Raw genomic sequence first — 17,875 nt, 5'->3', positions numbered from 1 at the left:
TTATGATGTAGTATTTACAAATGCTTTGTGGCTTATTGGTGAGAGTTTCCTACCACACTGCCAGAAATATAGCTTATAACCTAAGTTAGGTGTTGAGTGGAAATGATCAGGAGAGTCACATAAGAAGCGTATTCCTGCTTAGTAAATGTTCCAGTAAATGTCCTTCCTTCCATAGTAAATGTCAATGTAGATAGGTGAGTGAATGAAGAATAATCCTGGGCAAAATGGAGATGCTTCTTTTTTACCTTGTGAAGGCACAAGAGCAGTATTTTGCTGATGGAGCACAGAATTTCTTTCTATGGGAAAAAAGAGCATTTGCTTGATTGATATGCATCTTTAATTAGGTGGTAAACAAGAACTTAGTTGAGTATATTTGGTTCAGTATGAAATTAGAATTACCTTTGAAAAAGATACAAGCGAGAGCACTTTTTTTTCAGTCTTTAATTTCTCTTTTTACTGGTTGTAGCTCATTCACAAAATAAAATGCCTTTCTGTTTTAAATATAATTCTTAGCTATTTTTTATTACTGAATTGTAAAAAAGGCTTTAAAGAGTAAGCTGTCACAAAACCCCCCTAGAGTGCAGTGACATGTGCTACCATAATAGAAAGCTGCACTGATATTTTATGCCTACATTGTAAATTAAGAGGTGATGATGTCTACAGAGATTACCATAATTAACATTAAAAGCTGAGAGCTAACTGTCCCTCCTGCCTAAAGAATGCTAGTGATATTAGAGAAAAGAATAAGAAATAATGAGCTCTGGAACAAAATTGATTGATTGTATTCTAGTAAAATAGTCCTGATCAAAAGGACCAATAAGAGTTCATCCTTTGATTTCAGTACTTGGGGTTTTAACTGTGAAGTTATCTGCTCATTTTATACATTAAGTAATGAAAATATTCAAAAGCACATTTTTGATTTGTTTGTCCCATAAACTAGGATATCTGACTACTCCTTTGAATTGTTTCATTGTACCGAGCTATAGTCTGAAAGTAATATGAATTGGAACCATTGTTTACTTACCAATGGGAATAATCTTTTATAGAATGGTTCAAAGGTTCATTCTATTTTTTGTCCTTTGTGTGTCTTCATTTTTTTCTACATCACCCCCAGCTGGAGCTGGGAAATGCTTTTACTAGCCTCTGTTGTGAAGAAAATTGGTTTCAAATCAGTGTAAGAAATGACATTTAAGCAAATTTTTATTTAAGTTCTTGAAAGTGAAGAGGGAGTGTGAGGTAACAGGAACAAGAGTGAGAAGACAAATTATGAGGCTAGAATTTGATCTGGTTTTAGTCCTTATTTGTTTTCATGTATTTAATTTGAGTAATCTCTGTATTTTGTAACAAATGCATTTTTCTTCCGCATTTGTTGTCCATCCAAACAAAAAGCTTCTCCTTTTGTGAACTCCCCACACTGTGCCCTACATAATAATGGCTAAAACCAGGAAAAATTATTGTGTTTTTCTAAGTTTGGTGATGTTGCTTAGGCAGAATGGCACTTGGCTGGGATAGCCCAAGCCAGGCTATTGTTGAGTTAGCTACAAATCTCAGTCTTGTGAACTGTGAACAGAAGTAGAGTTAGAGTATGCCAGCAGTGCAGTCACATGCCCTGAAGTGGAATACTGTGGATGAACTAGATGGCAGCAGCTCTCTTTTCAGTTATTTTGATTTTTTGAGTATTAGCAAATGGCTGTTGCCAGCACAACTCTGGTTCTCTTGCTGTGACCTGCTGCCTGAGTACCCAAAAGGAACTTGGCATGGAAAATCCTGGAAGTCGCTCATTTCTAATTGCATTTCTTGTGAGTGCCATGGTAGCAAGGGAAATCTACCTTTAGAAAAGATGACTTTGCCAGAAGAAAAATAAGTCATAGAGCTTCTAAATTAAAGATTTTTACACAACTGTCATCAGTGTTTGAAGTCCCAGTATTACTTCTACCCACAGTGACTGGTCTGTTAAACCTGATGAATGGCTATTAGCCAGCAGACTGCCAGGGTTGTTGCCTCCTTCAGTGGCTGAGGGACACAAATTGTAGGCTTTGGGAGGAAGCTGAAGTAATGTCTGATGAACAATACACTGCCTATGTGAATAAGCTAAAGAAAATCTTAGCATGGTGCCTGGTTAGTCATGTGAGTTTTTACTGGAGGCTTTTTTCTTGTAGTTTTCTTTACCATTCTGCCATTCTTTTGATGGTTTTGGCAGTAAGTGCTTGAGAATATTTTATTTAGAAGGATGATTGTTCTAGAATGAATATTTCATTAGTAAAAATGCAGCAAGCAAAGTCTCTGGCTGTTGATGAGAAGATGAGGCCTTTAATCAATCATCTGGTAATAGATAATATTTTCTTAAAACCACTGTTGCTCTTTGAAATGGATCTTTTCATAGGTGTGCCTCTGCACAAAATGATTTCTTTACTTAAGAAACACTTACAATTCTGTGTCATTCTGGGAGAAAAAAACAGAAGGAGGATTGGGAACCCTCCATGGAAAAACCTGGAGGAGTAAACGCAGTTCTGTTTTTCTCTGTGGGAAATAACAGAAAAATGTTGATAGTCCGGTAAGTATGAATTTTATGTAGGGTATCACTGTTAGGGAGCAGAAACTATTGTTGCTTCTAATTTCTCTGTGTGTTTTACTCTGTCTCCCTGCTGCTTGTCCATATTTCTTCTGGAGGTTTTCAGCCCTTTTTTCTGCCTCTTTACTCTTTAACATTCAGGCTGTCAGCAAGGGAGTAAAGTTCTGTCTCCATTGGAAAGCAATTTGCTGGTGTTGCTGGCTGTGAATGAAATTGACTGAGATTGTGGAATCCTGGGCAATTTAGCTCACAGCTGGGATGACAAGGAAGGGGCAGCATCACTCTCTCACTGAAGATGATGTTCCAGTTTTCTTGCAGATATTTATTTCCTCCTAGCTTTTACATGTATTTATTAGGTGCCAGGTAATTGCTGGCATTCCTTAATGCAGTTTATCCAAAGATAGCAGAACTCTTTCTGAAAAGCAGAGATTATGTACACATCCTAATTGCTATTTAGCTTACCAGGAGGGAGTAAATTCAGATTTCTGGTTGTTACTGGAAAAACTTCACGAACACAACTCCATAAGTAACACCTGGTGAACCTGTTGAACCAGGGATGTGTGCTTGCAGAGTAAACCCACTCTGCCTTCCCTTCCTGTGATTTTTTTTTGCAGGCACAGCTCCTAGAGGAGATTGGCCCAACCAGCCTGAGGCTGACTCCTTCAGAAAAAAAGTCTCAGAGCAAGAGAGTTTTTACTCCCCAAGTGTGAAAAGTGATACCATCAGATATTTTATTATCACCAGCTGGTTTGGTGTTTACTTACCTGCTCAGTGTATACTATATAAGAGGTGATCTGAAAGTCAAAAAAAAAATCTGAAATAAACAACTGCATAGTTATTTTAAATTAAATGGGAAAAATATTAAAGATGCTTCATTTGAAAGAGTAGCAAGCCATAGATATTAAGTTATGAATTCTACCTCCATCTTGAATAATTTTTGTAAATGCTGAGAGATATAAATGAAAGTTTTCATGCTTAAATGCTCTAGATATTTACAAGATAATTTTAAAAATGAACCTCCATGTGAAAATATGGAGAGTCCTACTTAAAGGATAAATTTTTTTATTAGAAAGGAAACTGGAATATAGCTCTACTTCCTTTGAAGCGTGTCTCAGAAACATAGGTATTTTATTTCTCAAGAGTAAATAGAGATTATCAAATGGTTGCTGTATTTTCCCATCTATAATTTTCTCTCTGTAAGGAAAAAAAAACAACAAACCAACAAAGAAATGAACTGCATTTGTCTTCCCAGGGAACACATTAAGAGGCTGAGCTGAAAATCTCATGCTCCCTCCTTTAATCCTTGTACTTTGGGAAATTTAATTTCAGGGAGTCAGGTACATAATCCCTGCTGTTGTTCAGAAGTTTAATGCTTGTCCTCCCATGAACTGTTATAAAAATTGAGTCAAATGTCAAAGACATTGCCAAGCTTTAAGAAATGTGTATTTCTTCTTTATTGGTTCAGTAGACAGCATGGTTTATAAGTTTAAGTGAAATGTCTTTTTTCAGTAGGGTGAAAACCCTAGTAATAGAATATATGATTTTAAGCATCAAGAAGAGGATAAAGGCAAAATTTGTATTTCAGTTTTAATACAGACACAAGAAAATGTGGACTATATAAAAAATTAATATTTGAATAGGTGGTTGCTTACTTTCTCCCTTTTCCCTTTTCCCTCCTCTTCCCTCCCACCCATCAGCTGTGGGTCAGCAATGAGGTTCTCTATGACTCTCATTCAGTTCAGGCATGGATCCTGGACACTAGTACAAGGGGATGGATGTTGGTGGGCTTCTAGAGCCTTTTCTTTTTTAATTATTATTTTTTGGTTTAACTAACTTCTCCAGGACTGCCTTCTAAAAGCACTTCAGAACAGTTCTATCCAGTGCCATCATTTTCCCAAGGTGATGATCTGATAAGGAGGATATGCAGCTTTCCTAACAAAATAATTTCTCTAATGTTCCTTCTGTGGTCTGGCTGCCAGCTTGGAGGGTTGGCTGTGTGCAGACCAGTCCTAAAGAATGTTAAATATTGCTTTCACTGCAGAAGACTGAATTTCTCACCTTCCTTATAATAATAAGTTGCTTCAATCTGGTGAGATAAAAGGAGGAAAAAGCTTCTCAAATATATCTGGAGTCTTGTAAGTAAGGCTATCCAGTATGTTTAACAAACGTACAAAGTCAAACTTCAGCTGATAATGTAAACACATTTAAACAAACTTTAGTAACAGTAGGTCACTTTAGAATATTTGTTCAAATGCTTGGAAATTTCAATTTCCAAGCAGGTTCAATGATACTGCTAGGAAAAGAAAGAAAACTGAAAGGAAAAGAAAGAGACTTTTTTAAAAAATAGAGAACCCCTGGTAATTCATGTCAGTTTTTGCAGTCCAATAAAAACTGCCACATTGATTGTTCATCAATTTAACTCTCATGATTTTTTCCCATTTTTCATCCAAGACTTCTTCAAGACATTCCACTATACTTTGTAGTTTTGTGTTAAAAAGATACACACAGGTTCTTCCGGGGCCTCTCAGTAGCTCCATTACCATCCCAACCTCAACCTTTGATGTTGGCTACTCATCCACCAGTGTTATTAATCTTATGTTTAGAATCTAGAAACCAGGTACATTATCTAAAATGAAGTTTTCTGGCCATTTTTTTGTGGTAGCACTATACACATGTTATTCCTTTGATTTGACTTTCCTGTGGGAACACCTTATTTTAGATGTTTATGTAACTGATGTGGTGAGGTTAAATCCCATTTTTCTCCGTATTTCTAAGATGTTTCCCCCAGCCTGTGCTGTTCAAGTATGTATCTGTCCTTCTTTAAAATTGAAATAAGTGAACTGATGTGTGTTTAGAAATTCTGGATAAATTGGAATGAACGTGGTTACAGAGGTCATCAAGGCTGCTTTCAGATGGTACCACAGGGGATAAATGTACATCTTTCTCTGACTGTGAGAGATTCCATTATTTTGTACATGTGCATATGGTGCCATGTGGATCACAAGGCCACCTAGCAATAATCTGTGCTTTGCAATTATGCAAATTTCATTAATATGTACTCATTTCTGAAGCATTGGAATGTATATCCATTGGATTTGAAATGTTACATTTTGAAAACTGGATTTTTCTTTTATTGTTTTCCCAGTCTAGATTCTTAAGCAGCTGCTAATAGGTAAACTCTGAAAGAACATAAAATATGTTTTTACCAATGATTCCCGAATCTTCTTGGGCACTAACCTAAAGTTCATTTGTAGCAGTTTAAGTCAATTTTGTTGAGATTATTTAACTTACAGGTGCCAGCAGTGGCATCATTCCCATTGCTGAACATTAATGTTGGAAATTCTCATTCCTAATGCCAAGAGATTCATGGTTTATTGCTGTCTGGCTGAGTTTAGCAGCCTGTTGTTCTTGTGTTTCCGGGTATTCGTTCTAATTCAAAACAAATGGGGATGTTGGCAATCTAACGGAGACATATGTAGGAAGCAACCACTGGCAACCACGGTTGCATGAGACAAGATTCTTTAATTGGAGCATTTAGGCATTGATGCTCACAAGCCAATGGAGGAGTCTTTTCCAGGTTGTTCAGTACCAGCCTTGGAACCTGATTCTCTTCTCAGGTTGTATTTTTGTAACTGGCACACTGTCTGCTTTTAGAGAATGTTTATAAAATGAAAGTACAAGAAGAGTTGTTCCTTACGAAGGCAAATTTTGATTTCTGCTGCATACAGTGTACTCCTTAGGCACACACTGAAACCTTGAGTGTATGTTTGAAAATAAATTCTGGCAAAGTCCTGTAAGGCTAGATCTGGATACCCTGTCCTACAAGGCATTGGTGTGCTTGTGAATCATTACTTATCTTCACAGTAGAAATATGTAGAAAAATGTGACATAAAATATTTTACTTTGAATACAGGGAGAATAACATTTAATCTTCCACATTTCAGTTCTGGCTGTGTAGGTAAAGTATTGTGTGGCCACATTACTTTAGATCATATTTAGACTAGAGATAAAATAGATTATAAAAAATGTATAAGAGATAAATTAATTTGCTTTAAGCTTTTTAATAGAATGAAGTGAAGGGAGAAGAGTGTATACTGTGGGTCTTTTCACTGTATATGTTTGAATGTACTGCAAGGTTGAGAACAGCAATTCCACTGAACTTACTGGAGTATGTGAGCTTAGTTTAGCGACAAAATTAGATAAATTTGATCTATTATTGTTTCTGGATAACAAATATGCACTGAGTGAGGGTGGTTTCTACAGGATGTGTAACTTTTATGCCGCTGGAGCTGAAGCTAAATAAATTGGCTTGAAAGGAACTCTGTGCTACCATAGTTTGACTATTTCTGGGTTAGACAGCATAGTTTAATGAAGACTAAGAAAGAGGATCTATTACTATTTGTAAAAGACATTCAAGAATTAGTACAAAGGGGGAAGAAGAATTATTGAAATTGAACCTTCTTTAAGATCAAATGGATATTAATTGCTTCTGAATGAATTTAGAGTGTAAATTAGAAGCAGGTTTCTGTCATTAAAGGAAGGGAATTCTGGCATGACCTTTCAAATAGGGCAGGAAGGACAAGGAGCCTAAATTATTTCAAGATGGAACTTGATAAATGAATATAGGTGGCGATTCCAGAAATGGAAATTAAAGTTTATGATTATAGTATCATAGATCATAAGCTCAAAGAGACCTCAGAAAGTATCCAGTCCATTTCCTTGCCCCAACTTAATCTCAATTACATTTAAATAATTTCAAGTTTATCCAGCCTGATCTAAAATATGATCTCATCTTAGTGATGAGACTCTATAGGCCTGTTACTCTCCCATTCAATTACCTCACTATTCCAACCATTAAAAAGCTTTGCTAATCTCAATTTAAGTCTTCCTAGTGCAATTCAAGTTAATTTCTTCTTGTTCTCTCCGCAGAAAACTTGGAGAGCAAATTAGTATATCCTGCTCTTCTACAGCCCTTTAACATATGCTTGGAAACTCCTTTTTTCCAAGAATCAGAGTGGTTGACTTTGGAATATCTCACCATATTCATTCTGATATTAGTCCTTGGATCTTTCAGTCTTTTCTCTGAAAACTTTTCTTCTAGAACTCTGTTTGTTCTGGCACTCTCTGCTGGGCTCTCCAGATGTTTCTCTTCTTTCATCCCAATTCTCCTGGTCTACAAGTACTGAATGTAACAGAAGGATAATTTTGTGACTTTCAAGCATAGTGCTAGTGCTTATCCAACTATTATTGTCACTTTTGCAGCGTGGGATGTGGTTTACTTCCCAGTTGTCTACATGTTTTCATCAAATAAGTTCCCTGCTGTGGCAAGGTATAGGATGTTAGGAATGTTCTTGATCTCTGCATCTGTTATTACGAGATGTTTTTTGTGAATTTCTTCTAAAAAAGCTCTTATTTTCCTTGTAAGGGAATGTTTGGGATTGCTGTGGAAGGGAAAAATGGGCCAAAAATAGAAAATTTTGTGGAGCTGTAGACTAAAGTCTTATGTGACTTTAATTCTTCTCACGTGGATCTTTGTATCCTGTATCCTGGTGAATTCAAAGCTGGGACAATCCTGAAGCACACACACAGAATGTACCAGAAGGTTATGAATGAGAAGAGTGCTGTGGGATGTGCTTAGGCATGGGCACGGTTGCTCAGTGTCTCAAAACCTCAAGGCACCGTGGTGCCTGCTGTAAGAGCAGTTTGGTGGGTAAAGTGAGGACAGTTAAACCCTTTAGTACCGTCAAGCTGATGCTATGGAAGCCCTCTCCTGAGAAAGAAGAACCTGAGGACGGTGCAACACTGGAACCACTTTGTAGCTGAATGTCTGGGCAATACATTATTTCAGTTACGGGTTTGATATTACTCTTACCTGCTTTACTTTTAGCACATTGGCAGCTTGAGGTCAAACCTTAATGGTTTGCCTTCTTGGCATATCAGTAAAAGAGGTAGTTTTATGCCACAGATTTGTGAACATGGAATAAGTAAGATACTATTAAGTGTAAGACTCAGAATTCAAGGGCTTGAGAAACTTTGCATATTGCTAAGTTGACAAAGTGTTGTTCTAAAGTGATAAAAGCAGGTGTTTCTTTCTACATTCCAAGTCTGCTCCCATGTGAGAGGCTAGATAAGTAGTTCAAATTACATCTAAGTAGAAAATTTGCCAGACCTTAATTGCTTTTCATCAGAGTTCCAAATAATGAGGAGTAAAAAAAGCACCTTGGAACTACATTGTAGCCTGTTTAATTCTCCTCATTTAAAGCCTTGAGGTAGAAATCTTAACTTCACAATAAACTACACTCTTTCAGTGCTAAAGCAGAACAAATTTATAAGCAATGACTTGTGCTCCTTCTACATTTGACATTTAGGTAAGAGCATTTTTTGTTCAAGAATATAAGTAGTTTCTACAAGGTCTGCAGCTGTGTCGTTTAAGTAGGATATAATTTTATCATAAATCAGTGCTTTTCTCTTGTGGCTTCTGCTAAGGTTATGGCCATTTATTCAATCTCTCTTGATAAGAGTGATCTTACTAAGCCTGTTTATTCTACCTTGGAGTCAGACCATAGCATCATCAAATGTTGCTTTCCTGCTCTGGCTACTACTGCTTGACTCTGTGCTGGCAAATGAAGTGCATCTGACTGTTGCCAGTCAATCCTGCTTAAGTCAGGCCTCTCAGCAGGAAGAGTCCATCAGTTTCTCTTCTGCAGGGTGACTTTATCAGTAAATCAACAGGAGAAGAGATAAAGACCACAGCAATTTACCCTTGTGCCCTATGCAATATGCAATGAAATGTCAGTGTCGTAACCCCTCAGTCCTACATTGTTATTTCATTGGTAAAGAGGCATTTTGCTGAGAGATCTTTCTGTCCTTTGTTTAAACAGACTATAGTAAAACCAGAATTCCTGTGCAAGACCAAACAAGGGGCTCCTCTGTTTTGGTATCTGTCCATGCTGTCTGTATTTTGGAGGAAGACACAAGACAAAAAATTATTTTAAAAATGTTGCCATTTTCCTAATCTCTTGGTATTTACTTTATAGATGAAGCCATATAAAATTTGGCATTCTTTATGTCTTTGATTTCGATAAAGCCAGTTGGTTTGCCCTTTTCATACATATGGTCTTTAAACAGTTATTAAATTCCCTCTTAAAAATGTTAAATCCTTAGTCTGCCCTCATTTGAAAGTATTTTCACAAGAAATTGCTGGAATCTACTGAATTGAGTTTTAATATTTTCATTTTTCTGTATCTTTCTTGATACAACAAAATATTAGTAAAAAGTTCAAAGTTTGAGTGCATAGAGTAGGATCCTTGATTTTTAGACCATTACAATAAATTTTCTGATACTTTCACTTCTTGGTATAGGCTCATATTTCCACTTTGATCTCTTTATAAGGCAATGCTTTCACCAAGTGTCACTACAAGCAGGCGCTGTTTCCCTTTCTATTTGATTATAGTTAGCTTAAAATACAGTGATGTGCATGTGAGATTATTTATTCCAAGAGAGATTGCAGAGATGCATTCATCAGCTGTGAATCTCACCTGCTCCTTTGCTGCATATTCATTTAGTTTAATTTGACACCACTGCCAATTGAAACTAATAATGGTTTGGGCAAACTTTGGTCTTTCCTTGTTGAGTAGGTTCATCTGTTTGGAAAGATCTTAACTTGAAAAAGGAATCCCCTGTTGAATGTAGGTCAGCAATGACATGCTGTAGAAGAACTGCCAGGGAACTTTAAAGAGGGATAAAGCCTTTGAAGCACAAGAAGTAAGTAATCTTTGGCTCTTCTCAGAAATGTACTCTTTTCAGTACTGGGCATAACATATTCAAAAAGAGAGGGAGTCCAAGGGCAAACAAGAGTGATCAGAACTTTGAATATATGACAAGTGTGCGTGTGTGTGTATGAGTGAAGAATGTAAAGCTGTGTTGGAGTGTGTAAGTAACTTACAGAAAAGTAGAAGGGTTTTACAGAGTAGAAGGAAATAATCTGTTCTTTGTGTCCATTGTGGAGACAACAAGCTGTATCTATGACCTGTGACTGCACTATTCATATTGGACAAAATAAATTTTTTTTCAGAGGTGAGGCTAGTAATCAGTGTGTTTTCTGCATATCAAATAATATTTGAACATGCTCAGATCTTCCACTGGAGAACAGAATTTGGTAATTAGAAAATTCTTCTCTGTCTGTGAATGCATTTCAAGGCATTAGACAGCAATCTAAGTAATGTTTCCAGATTACTCTGACAAAAGTACAGGAACCTCATCTGATTTCTAGGAAGTGCTCACTGTCACAGGTTCAGAGAAAAGAATAAGGAAGGCCTGGAAGAGAGATGGTACTTCAGGGAAGGCACACACAGACCTATGAATAAGCTGCTATATGTTGTTAGAAGGATGCCACAGGCAAAAGAAGGAACACATGCAGGATGATAGTTCTGGGTCATCATAATCCAGTGGTATTGCCATTTAAAGTGATGTGCCTTGTCACAGGGCAGAGAATGCAGAAAAGATGAAAGAGCATCTCAGCTATAGCTGAGGATTTCCTATATTCTCATTTTGAATATGCCCAAAGCAATACTTCTGGAAATCTCTTTTTTTTTGTGTCATATGAGACAGGGAACAGACATCTGCTCTCTGAACTAATTTAAATTTGGCTGAAAGTTGAAAATTTCTATGAAGTTTTTGGTTCAGACAGATCATAATTTTCCATTAAAAATCAACCTTATAAAAAATTCTGAATGAGTTCCTACTCCTGTGCCATCAGGAGAGGAAATAGGAATGCAGTGTAATTGGAAATAGTCTCTAGTAATTCAAGTGCTGAAAAGATCATCTGTGACTGAGTTGTACTTCAGGCCTGTATTCCCTTTGGGCTGCTTGCTTGTAGTGGTACCAGGGTAATAGCACTACACTGGTGAAAAAAACCACTCTGCATGCCTAGAAGCAACACAAAATGCTAGGGGTAAATTGACTGAATTATATATGTTGCTCTTCTGGGAATGCAGAGTATGTTTTACTGCAAGTTCTATGTAGCTGTGGTTGCATGCTATACCTTTAGGATATAAGAGTCTTGAGGAGGACAGAGTTAATTTAATCATTATTTTGTTTGTGTTTTTCAGCTAAATGGCTCTGTTTTGTTATATGTGTATTTTAGCACTTATCTCACTGTCATCAGATGCTCAATGAGATCTAAGGAAGTCTGGTGTAGAAAAGTGAAGTGGAGTGCAAGCTTTAACACAGGCTACACCTTGACCTGGCACTGAGGGATGATTCAATCCATCACTTTTCATTTAAAATAATAGACTGGACCTTGGTCAAAAATATCACTGGTATAAACAAATGGAATCATTGATAGATCATTGTTGCCAATAACCAACGACAAATATCCTGCTATTTTTCCTTAGTTTTGCAAAGTCCTCTCTTTTGATTAAAGCTGGCAACTATCAGGATAAAAGGACACCTGTCAGTACCTGATAGATATTCTTGTGAAATGTGTTCCTAAAGTGCCAAATCCTATCCTTTTCCATAAGAACTGTACCTCTTAGAGGGTTGATTAATTTTAGGGTAGATTCTAAGATGCCTTCTCCTAGCACACTGATGATTGCTCAGATCTGGAAGCAGTACCTGAGTCATCCCAGCTTGCAACTCAGCATTTTAAGGAAATTTCAATTTAGGATCTGTTTGTCTCAAAGCATTATTAGCAAAAGCAAAACTGGAGCTGCTGAAGAAGCAGAGTAGATATTGGTGTCATGGAGGAAGAGCTGACTGCCTGATGCAGTAACCTGGTGTCTTCCCCTAGGTCAGGTCACCTTCCCTGGAAATCACATCTCTACAATTACAGTTGCCGGGCTGGTTTTATTGTACTAAGATTGAAAGGTATGGTGTGTCATGCTTTGTAAACCAACCTGAAAATTGGTGTGCATCATTAAAAAAAAATAAATTCACAATGCTAATTTTTCACTGTCTCAGACTCATTTTCTCCCTAGGGATGGGGAAGAACATTTGCATACACATTGATTAAACGGAATACATTTGGTATTTTAAATGTATTCACTCTGAATTGTTATATTTTAATCTAGACTGTGCAGGGTCCTGGGAGAAAGCCAACAAACACAATATATGTCTACATCATTAAAAATAATTTAAGTGTGCTGTGAAGAAGTGTACAAGTGTTTGCAGGGTGTTCCATATTTTCTCAGTGGTAATGATAAATAATTGTTGGTTTTCTCAGTTTATAAGTCAAAAAGCAGGTTTTAAATATGTCAGCCTTCAGTCTGGGCTCTGTAAAAATAAACTGAATAACATTTGCCTAACATTTAGTCCTTGTTGCCACAACCTCAAGCTTCTTGCATTAATTCATCCATTGGACCCCTGAAAGTCCCCTTAAGGTAGGTAAATATTGTATCCATACTGCTGGTGGGGAACTGAAGTGTAGCTGAAAGTAGCTGGCAGAAAGTATCTATAAAGCAAGGGTTTATAGACAATCTCCAAGTCTTAATCTCAGAAGATTGCTAAATATTGTTTATGTTTGAATCGCTGTAGGTGATTTCTTCATTGATAAACTGTCTCTGACTGAATTGACCATGTCTTCTGGAGCCAAACATGGTTTATTGTCCTTGATGCAGAGTGAAGATGCACATTGACAAAGTGCCATTTTTATATTAAAGCAAAGTTTCAAGTAGAATTTTGCTAAAACACCATCCTCTTTTGATATTTTGGGAACATCAAAGGGGTTCAGCTGAAAAGATTAAAGGTCTATTGATCACTAATAATTTCCTAATATTTTTTGATGTGCTTAGGGATCACATAAACTGCTGCTGGAATACACCCACGGGTGAGCTGGAAAGCAGTGGCTGTCAGGGAGCTCAGAGCACTATAACTTGACAGATTAGAGAGGAACATAAAAGAGCTCTCTTTTCCATGCCAAATGGTCTGGTGGCTAAAATATAGCTACCTACTGAAATTCAGTGGCAACTTAAAGAAGGGCCACATTGAAAAGGAAAACTAAAAGTATATCATTAAGGAAAGAGATGTAAAAATGAAATTACCACATTCTTGCTTGGTTCAACATGTATGTTTTCCTGATCCTCAGCATAATGAAACCCTCAGTAGGGCTATCAAAAAAATCTATGTATAAAATATAGCTGCTAAACTCTCCATTAGTCTCTGTACTCACACGTGCACCAACCCCTTTTATTCCTTCCTTCTGATGTCAGAAAAAGATAAGGTTTGAACTAGATAAAGCCAAATAGAGTATCCTAGAACTTTTACATAAATTGGCTTATAGGACAGCTCTGCAGTACTGTTTGCTGCATGGTAAAAGGGTGGTTAAGCCTTGGCCAGCAAGACCAAGAATTACAGTTTTTTGTAGGTGGGTAGATAAGAGGCTTGTAGACCAAGGTCAAAGCTACATCTTGATCCTCTCGAAGGCTAAATTTTAGGACCTGATCATAAAATTAATTCTCAAGAATTGCCTATCTTAAATACATCTCTTAGGTTATTCTCTGAATGGCTCCACTAGTTTAGTTAATTGTGGGGAAAGACAGTGATAAAAATTTAGTGAACTCTTCAGATTGTTCAGTAAATGCAATTAGTATTGTGCAATACAGGTGGTCTTGTCATGTACAAGACCTGTTAGGCTGCAAGACAAAATAAACAAATGGTCTATATCCCAGGGGTCTTGCAGATAGCACAGCTCTGATGTTCACCCATTAAAAAATCATTGGGGGAAAAATTAAATAGCATGGGTTTATCGGTAAGAAAGAGTACTACTCAGAATTTTATTTATCTCAGGAATGCTTCAGTCACTTTTCATTTAATCAAATCCTAGAAAACACATGTTTTTTCCTCCCATCAAGGTAATTTTAGTACATTAGATGTTTCACAAAGTATCAAGTGAATTACATATGTATGAGTCTCCAGGAAAGCCTTTGAAGGAAGGGTACTAATGTTCTTGTTCTTGAAATAATATCCTCATATTGTCACAAGTTATTAGTGACATTGCCATTTCTCTGTCCCGGGAATGGAGTTTTGTGGCCATTGCTCATCTCCAGCCATTGGTCAGCATCTGTTAGGGCGCTGTAGCTCACACTCAGCACCTTGAAATGCCCTAATCATCCCGGCAGGTTCCTGTGGCAGAATCCTGACAGCAGTCACTCGCTCAGGTTAGGATGGGGGTTGCTGTGAGGCTGGCATGTGGGAAGGGATAGTGAAGGAGTTGTTGCAGTGATCTTTGCCCATCCCTCTGATCAGTGGGAATGCTTGAGCTGATTATGTTGGATTTTGGGCAATTCTTGAACATGTACATGAAACAAAAACTAAGTCAAATCTTGTCAAGTATCTCACTGGAACACGGTTGAAATGGTTATTTGCTATGTAATATATTTGTTTAAATTGGTCTCAGTTACCATATATTGAGATCAAGTGTTTTGTCCCATTGAAATGGGGGCTGGTAAGGCCAAAGGCTGTGTTTGTGTGGCTAGTATGCAACTCACCATGGAAACAGTAATAACAATAATTATTGTTATAACAATAATTACAAACAGGAAATAATAATAATTAGTTCTTCTTGTATCGGAATTTTTATTTTTGAATCTATTGCAGTATGAGTATAGCAGGATTTAATAATTACAGTCAATTACAGGTCTTAATTAATTGCTAGTACTTATTACTGTGACAGTAAAATGGAAATAGCTACCTGATGATTTAAGAGTGGTTTATAGGCTCCTGAAAAAACATAAAACTTTTCCTTATTTGTTGCTGAGGTTAAAACTGGGAAAGATCATAAGATGTACATGGGAGACATTTTATTGTTGAGGATCTTGCTTTTGTTGTAGATTTGCATTTAATAGTGTTTGCTAAGTTTGTAGTTAGTAGTGCTACAGATTTGTTGCAGTTAATAAGTTTTGCAAAGTTTTGTGTTAAATGCAGGGATATTTTGTTTAGTTTGTAGATTACACATTCAAATTCGAAGTTAATGGAAGCAAAAAGAAATTAAAGTAGATCACTAATAATTTGAGCATCTGAATAATCCATTGTAGATGCCATAAGTTTAATTGCATGTGCATATTAAAACCCCTCATTTGAAAACAAATTTCTAAATATACAGTTTATATTGTCAACATCTGTTGAAGTATACAATAGTTTTATGATAATCAGCAATGGGAAAACCATAGAAGTCTTGAAGTTTGATTTCAATAAACAACCATATTTCTGATACTTTCCCATCCAACAAAAACCTCTTGTTTTGCTGAAAAGTTTCTGGTCCTTCAGGCCTTGAGGGAAGCTGTACATATGTTTGATTCCTACTAGCCTCCAAGAGATCAGAGAAAAAATAAAAGAAAATTACTCATTAATTTTTAAGTTTCATCACAGAAGGGTTGTTCAAAATGCTTTTTTCCCTACTTCCCTCATTATAGTGGTAGCTAAAGAGTTGGAAGACTTCTTTATGTTTGACTTATTACTAAAGTAATGCAGATGTGGAGCATGTGAATTCTTTAGGTTTTTTGTTGTTGTTTTTGGGGATTTTGTTTTGTTTGTTTGTTTGTTTGTTTGGGTTTTTGTGGGTTTGTTTTGTTTTGTTTCATTTTTCTGTGTATACAAATTGCATGAATCTTCAGAATTTTCTTATTTTAATCCCTGATGTTAGTAAGCTTCTACTTCAAGCTTAGCGATGAATGATGCATTGGAGACCTGTGCTATAACTGTGCTCTGAAATTTTTTCTCAGTACATCTGGCTCTTCAAGGTAGTCTAGGAGCTTGATCCCCAGCATCTGGCATCACCAACTCAACTGTAACAAAACAAGTTGTAATGAAATAAGAAGTTACTGCCTGACATGAAAAGACTGTACTTTAGCAGTGTTTGTGTGATGATGTCAAGCAGGTTTGGAACAGGAACACTGCTGAACTTAGCAATTTCTTTAAGATACTGTCATCAATCCCACTGTTTCCTCAATGCTAGGATTCTGCCAAACATCTGGCTGGGAAGTTGCCCTCGGCTGCTGGAGCATGTGACCATCAAGCTGAAGCATGAGCTGGGTGTTACAGCTGTGATGAACTTCCAGACTGAATCTGACATTGTTCAAAATTCCTGGGGCTGCAACCGCTACCCAGAACCCATGAGCCCTGAAATCCTCATGAAACTGTATAAGGAAGAAGGTCTTGCCTATGTCTGGATGCCAACTGCAGACATGAGCACTGAAGGTAATGCTCATGTCACTCTTGCAGTAAATTAATAGCAGCAAACACTTGGAGTTAATAATCTGTCACTTTCATGACAGCTGGTGGGGAGGGCAGGAGTTCTGTGCACACTTTGCATGAAAATATAGCTGGAACACAAGGTGTAGTTTCTTTGTGTGATGTCTTTAACAAATTATTCATATTTTCTTGTAGGCAGAGAGGCCCTCTGAAGTACTTTGTGTCTGGCAGTATTATTTGTGTTTGAGTTTAAAGCCATCTGACATCAATAACTGCTTGACTATTTTTACTTTCAGCTTGAGTTCGGCCTATATAATGAAAATATGCTGTGTAGGTGGAAGACTGCAAGTTTGCAGAGCAGGACAGCTTGCCACCTTTGCTGATTAAAAATTGAGAGACAGTGATATGTGTCTGCTGTTTCCTTCCCAACAAACACTTTTTCTTTAACTGTAGTATCCCAGTCTGATGAAACTCCATAGCAACATTTACATAATAGTTTGCAATTAATTGAAAATACTCATAGCACCTGAGCTGTAACATCAATTACTACTACTTTTAAAGTCCTTGGTTGGAATGCTAGTTCAAAGTCTTGTTTCCAACCAGAAGGTTAGAAAGTGAGTGTGTTATCAAGTGTGCAGCCCGCCAGCAGAAGTGAGTGCTTTCAACACAGTGAAATACCACTGCCTCAAACAGGTAACTGTCATATCAGCAACAGGGCACCAGGGAAGACAGGAGACCTTAAAACAGGGATTTGAATGGGCTTAATGTCAGTGTTCGTATGTGCCATGAGGAAAAGTTGGGTTCTGCTTCTTGCAGCTCTGTTTCTTAGGATAGCCAGAAGAAAAGTGTCAAAAAATGTAGTATGTTCATTCCTTTGGGAGTGAGAAAGGCTATTCTGTATTGTTTGACTGTATGCTTAGTAGACAGTGAAATCATAACAGTTTTAAGTTGTACAGTAAAATGTTCTTCTGCTCTTCCTCCCTCCCTTACTGAATTGATGGCCTTCATGAAAATGTTTTAGAAATCAGCAGTATGTAAATATCTTCACAAACCTCTGGTATTAAAAAGAAAAAAAAATAATTTTTGGCTTGCTAACTTTAATGCTATGTAAGTTGT

At 37.0% G+C, this 17,875-nt stretch overlaps 1 protein-coding gene across 3 annotated transcripts in view; it reads left to right on the top strand.

Annotated features, from left to right (window-relative positions):
- EPM2A (EPM2A glucan phosphatase, laforin) overlaps positions 1–17,875 on the top strand; it is a 35,927-nt gene that overhangs the window by 15,872 nt on the left and 2,180 nt on the right. For all 3 annotated transcript variants that reach the window (XM_041423502.1, XM_041423503.1, XM_041423504.1), the window contains one exon: positions 16,524–16,765. In XM_041423502.1, the coding sequence (XP_041279436.1) occupies positions 16,524–16,765 (242 nt within the window). The remainder of the gene's footprint in view (positions 1–16,523; positions 16,766–17,875) is intronic.

The sequence above is a fragment of the Onychostruthus taczanowskii genome, unplaced genomic scaffold, assembly GCF_017590055.1.
Source record: "Onychostruthus taczanowskii isolate IOZ18803 unplaced genomic scaffold, ASM1759005v1 scaffold78, whole genome shotgun sequence".
Lineage (NCBI taxonomy): Eukaryota > Metazoa > Chordata > Aves > Passeriformes > Passeridae > Onychostruthus > Onychostruthus taczanowskii.
The sequence above is the reverse complement of the archived record's forward strand: the minus strand, read 5'-3'. Positions and strand labels throughout refer to the sequence as shown.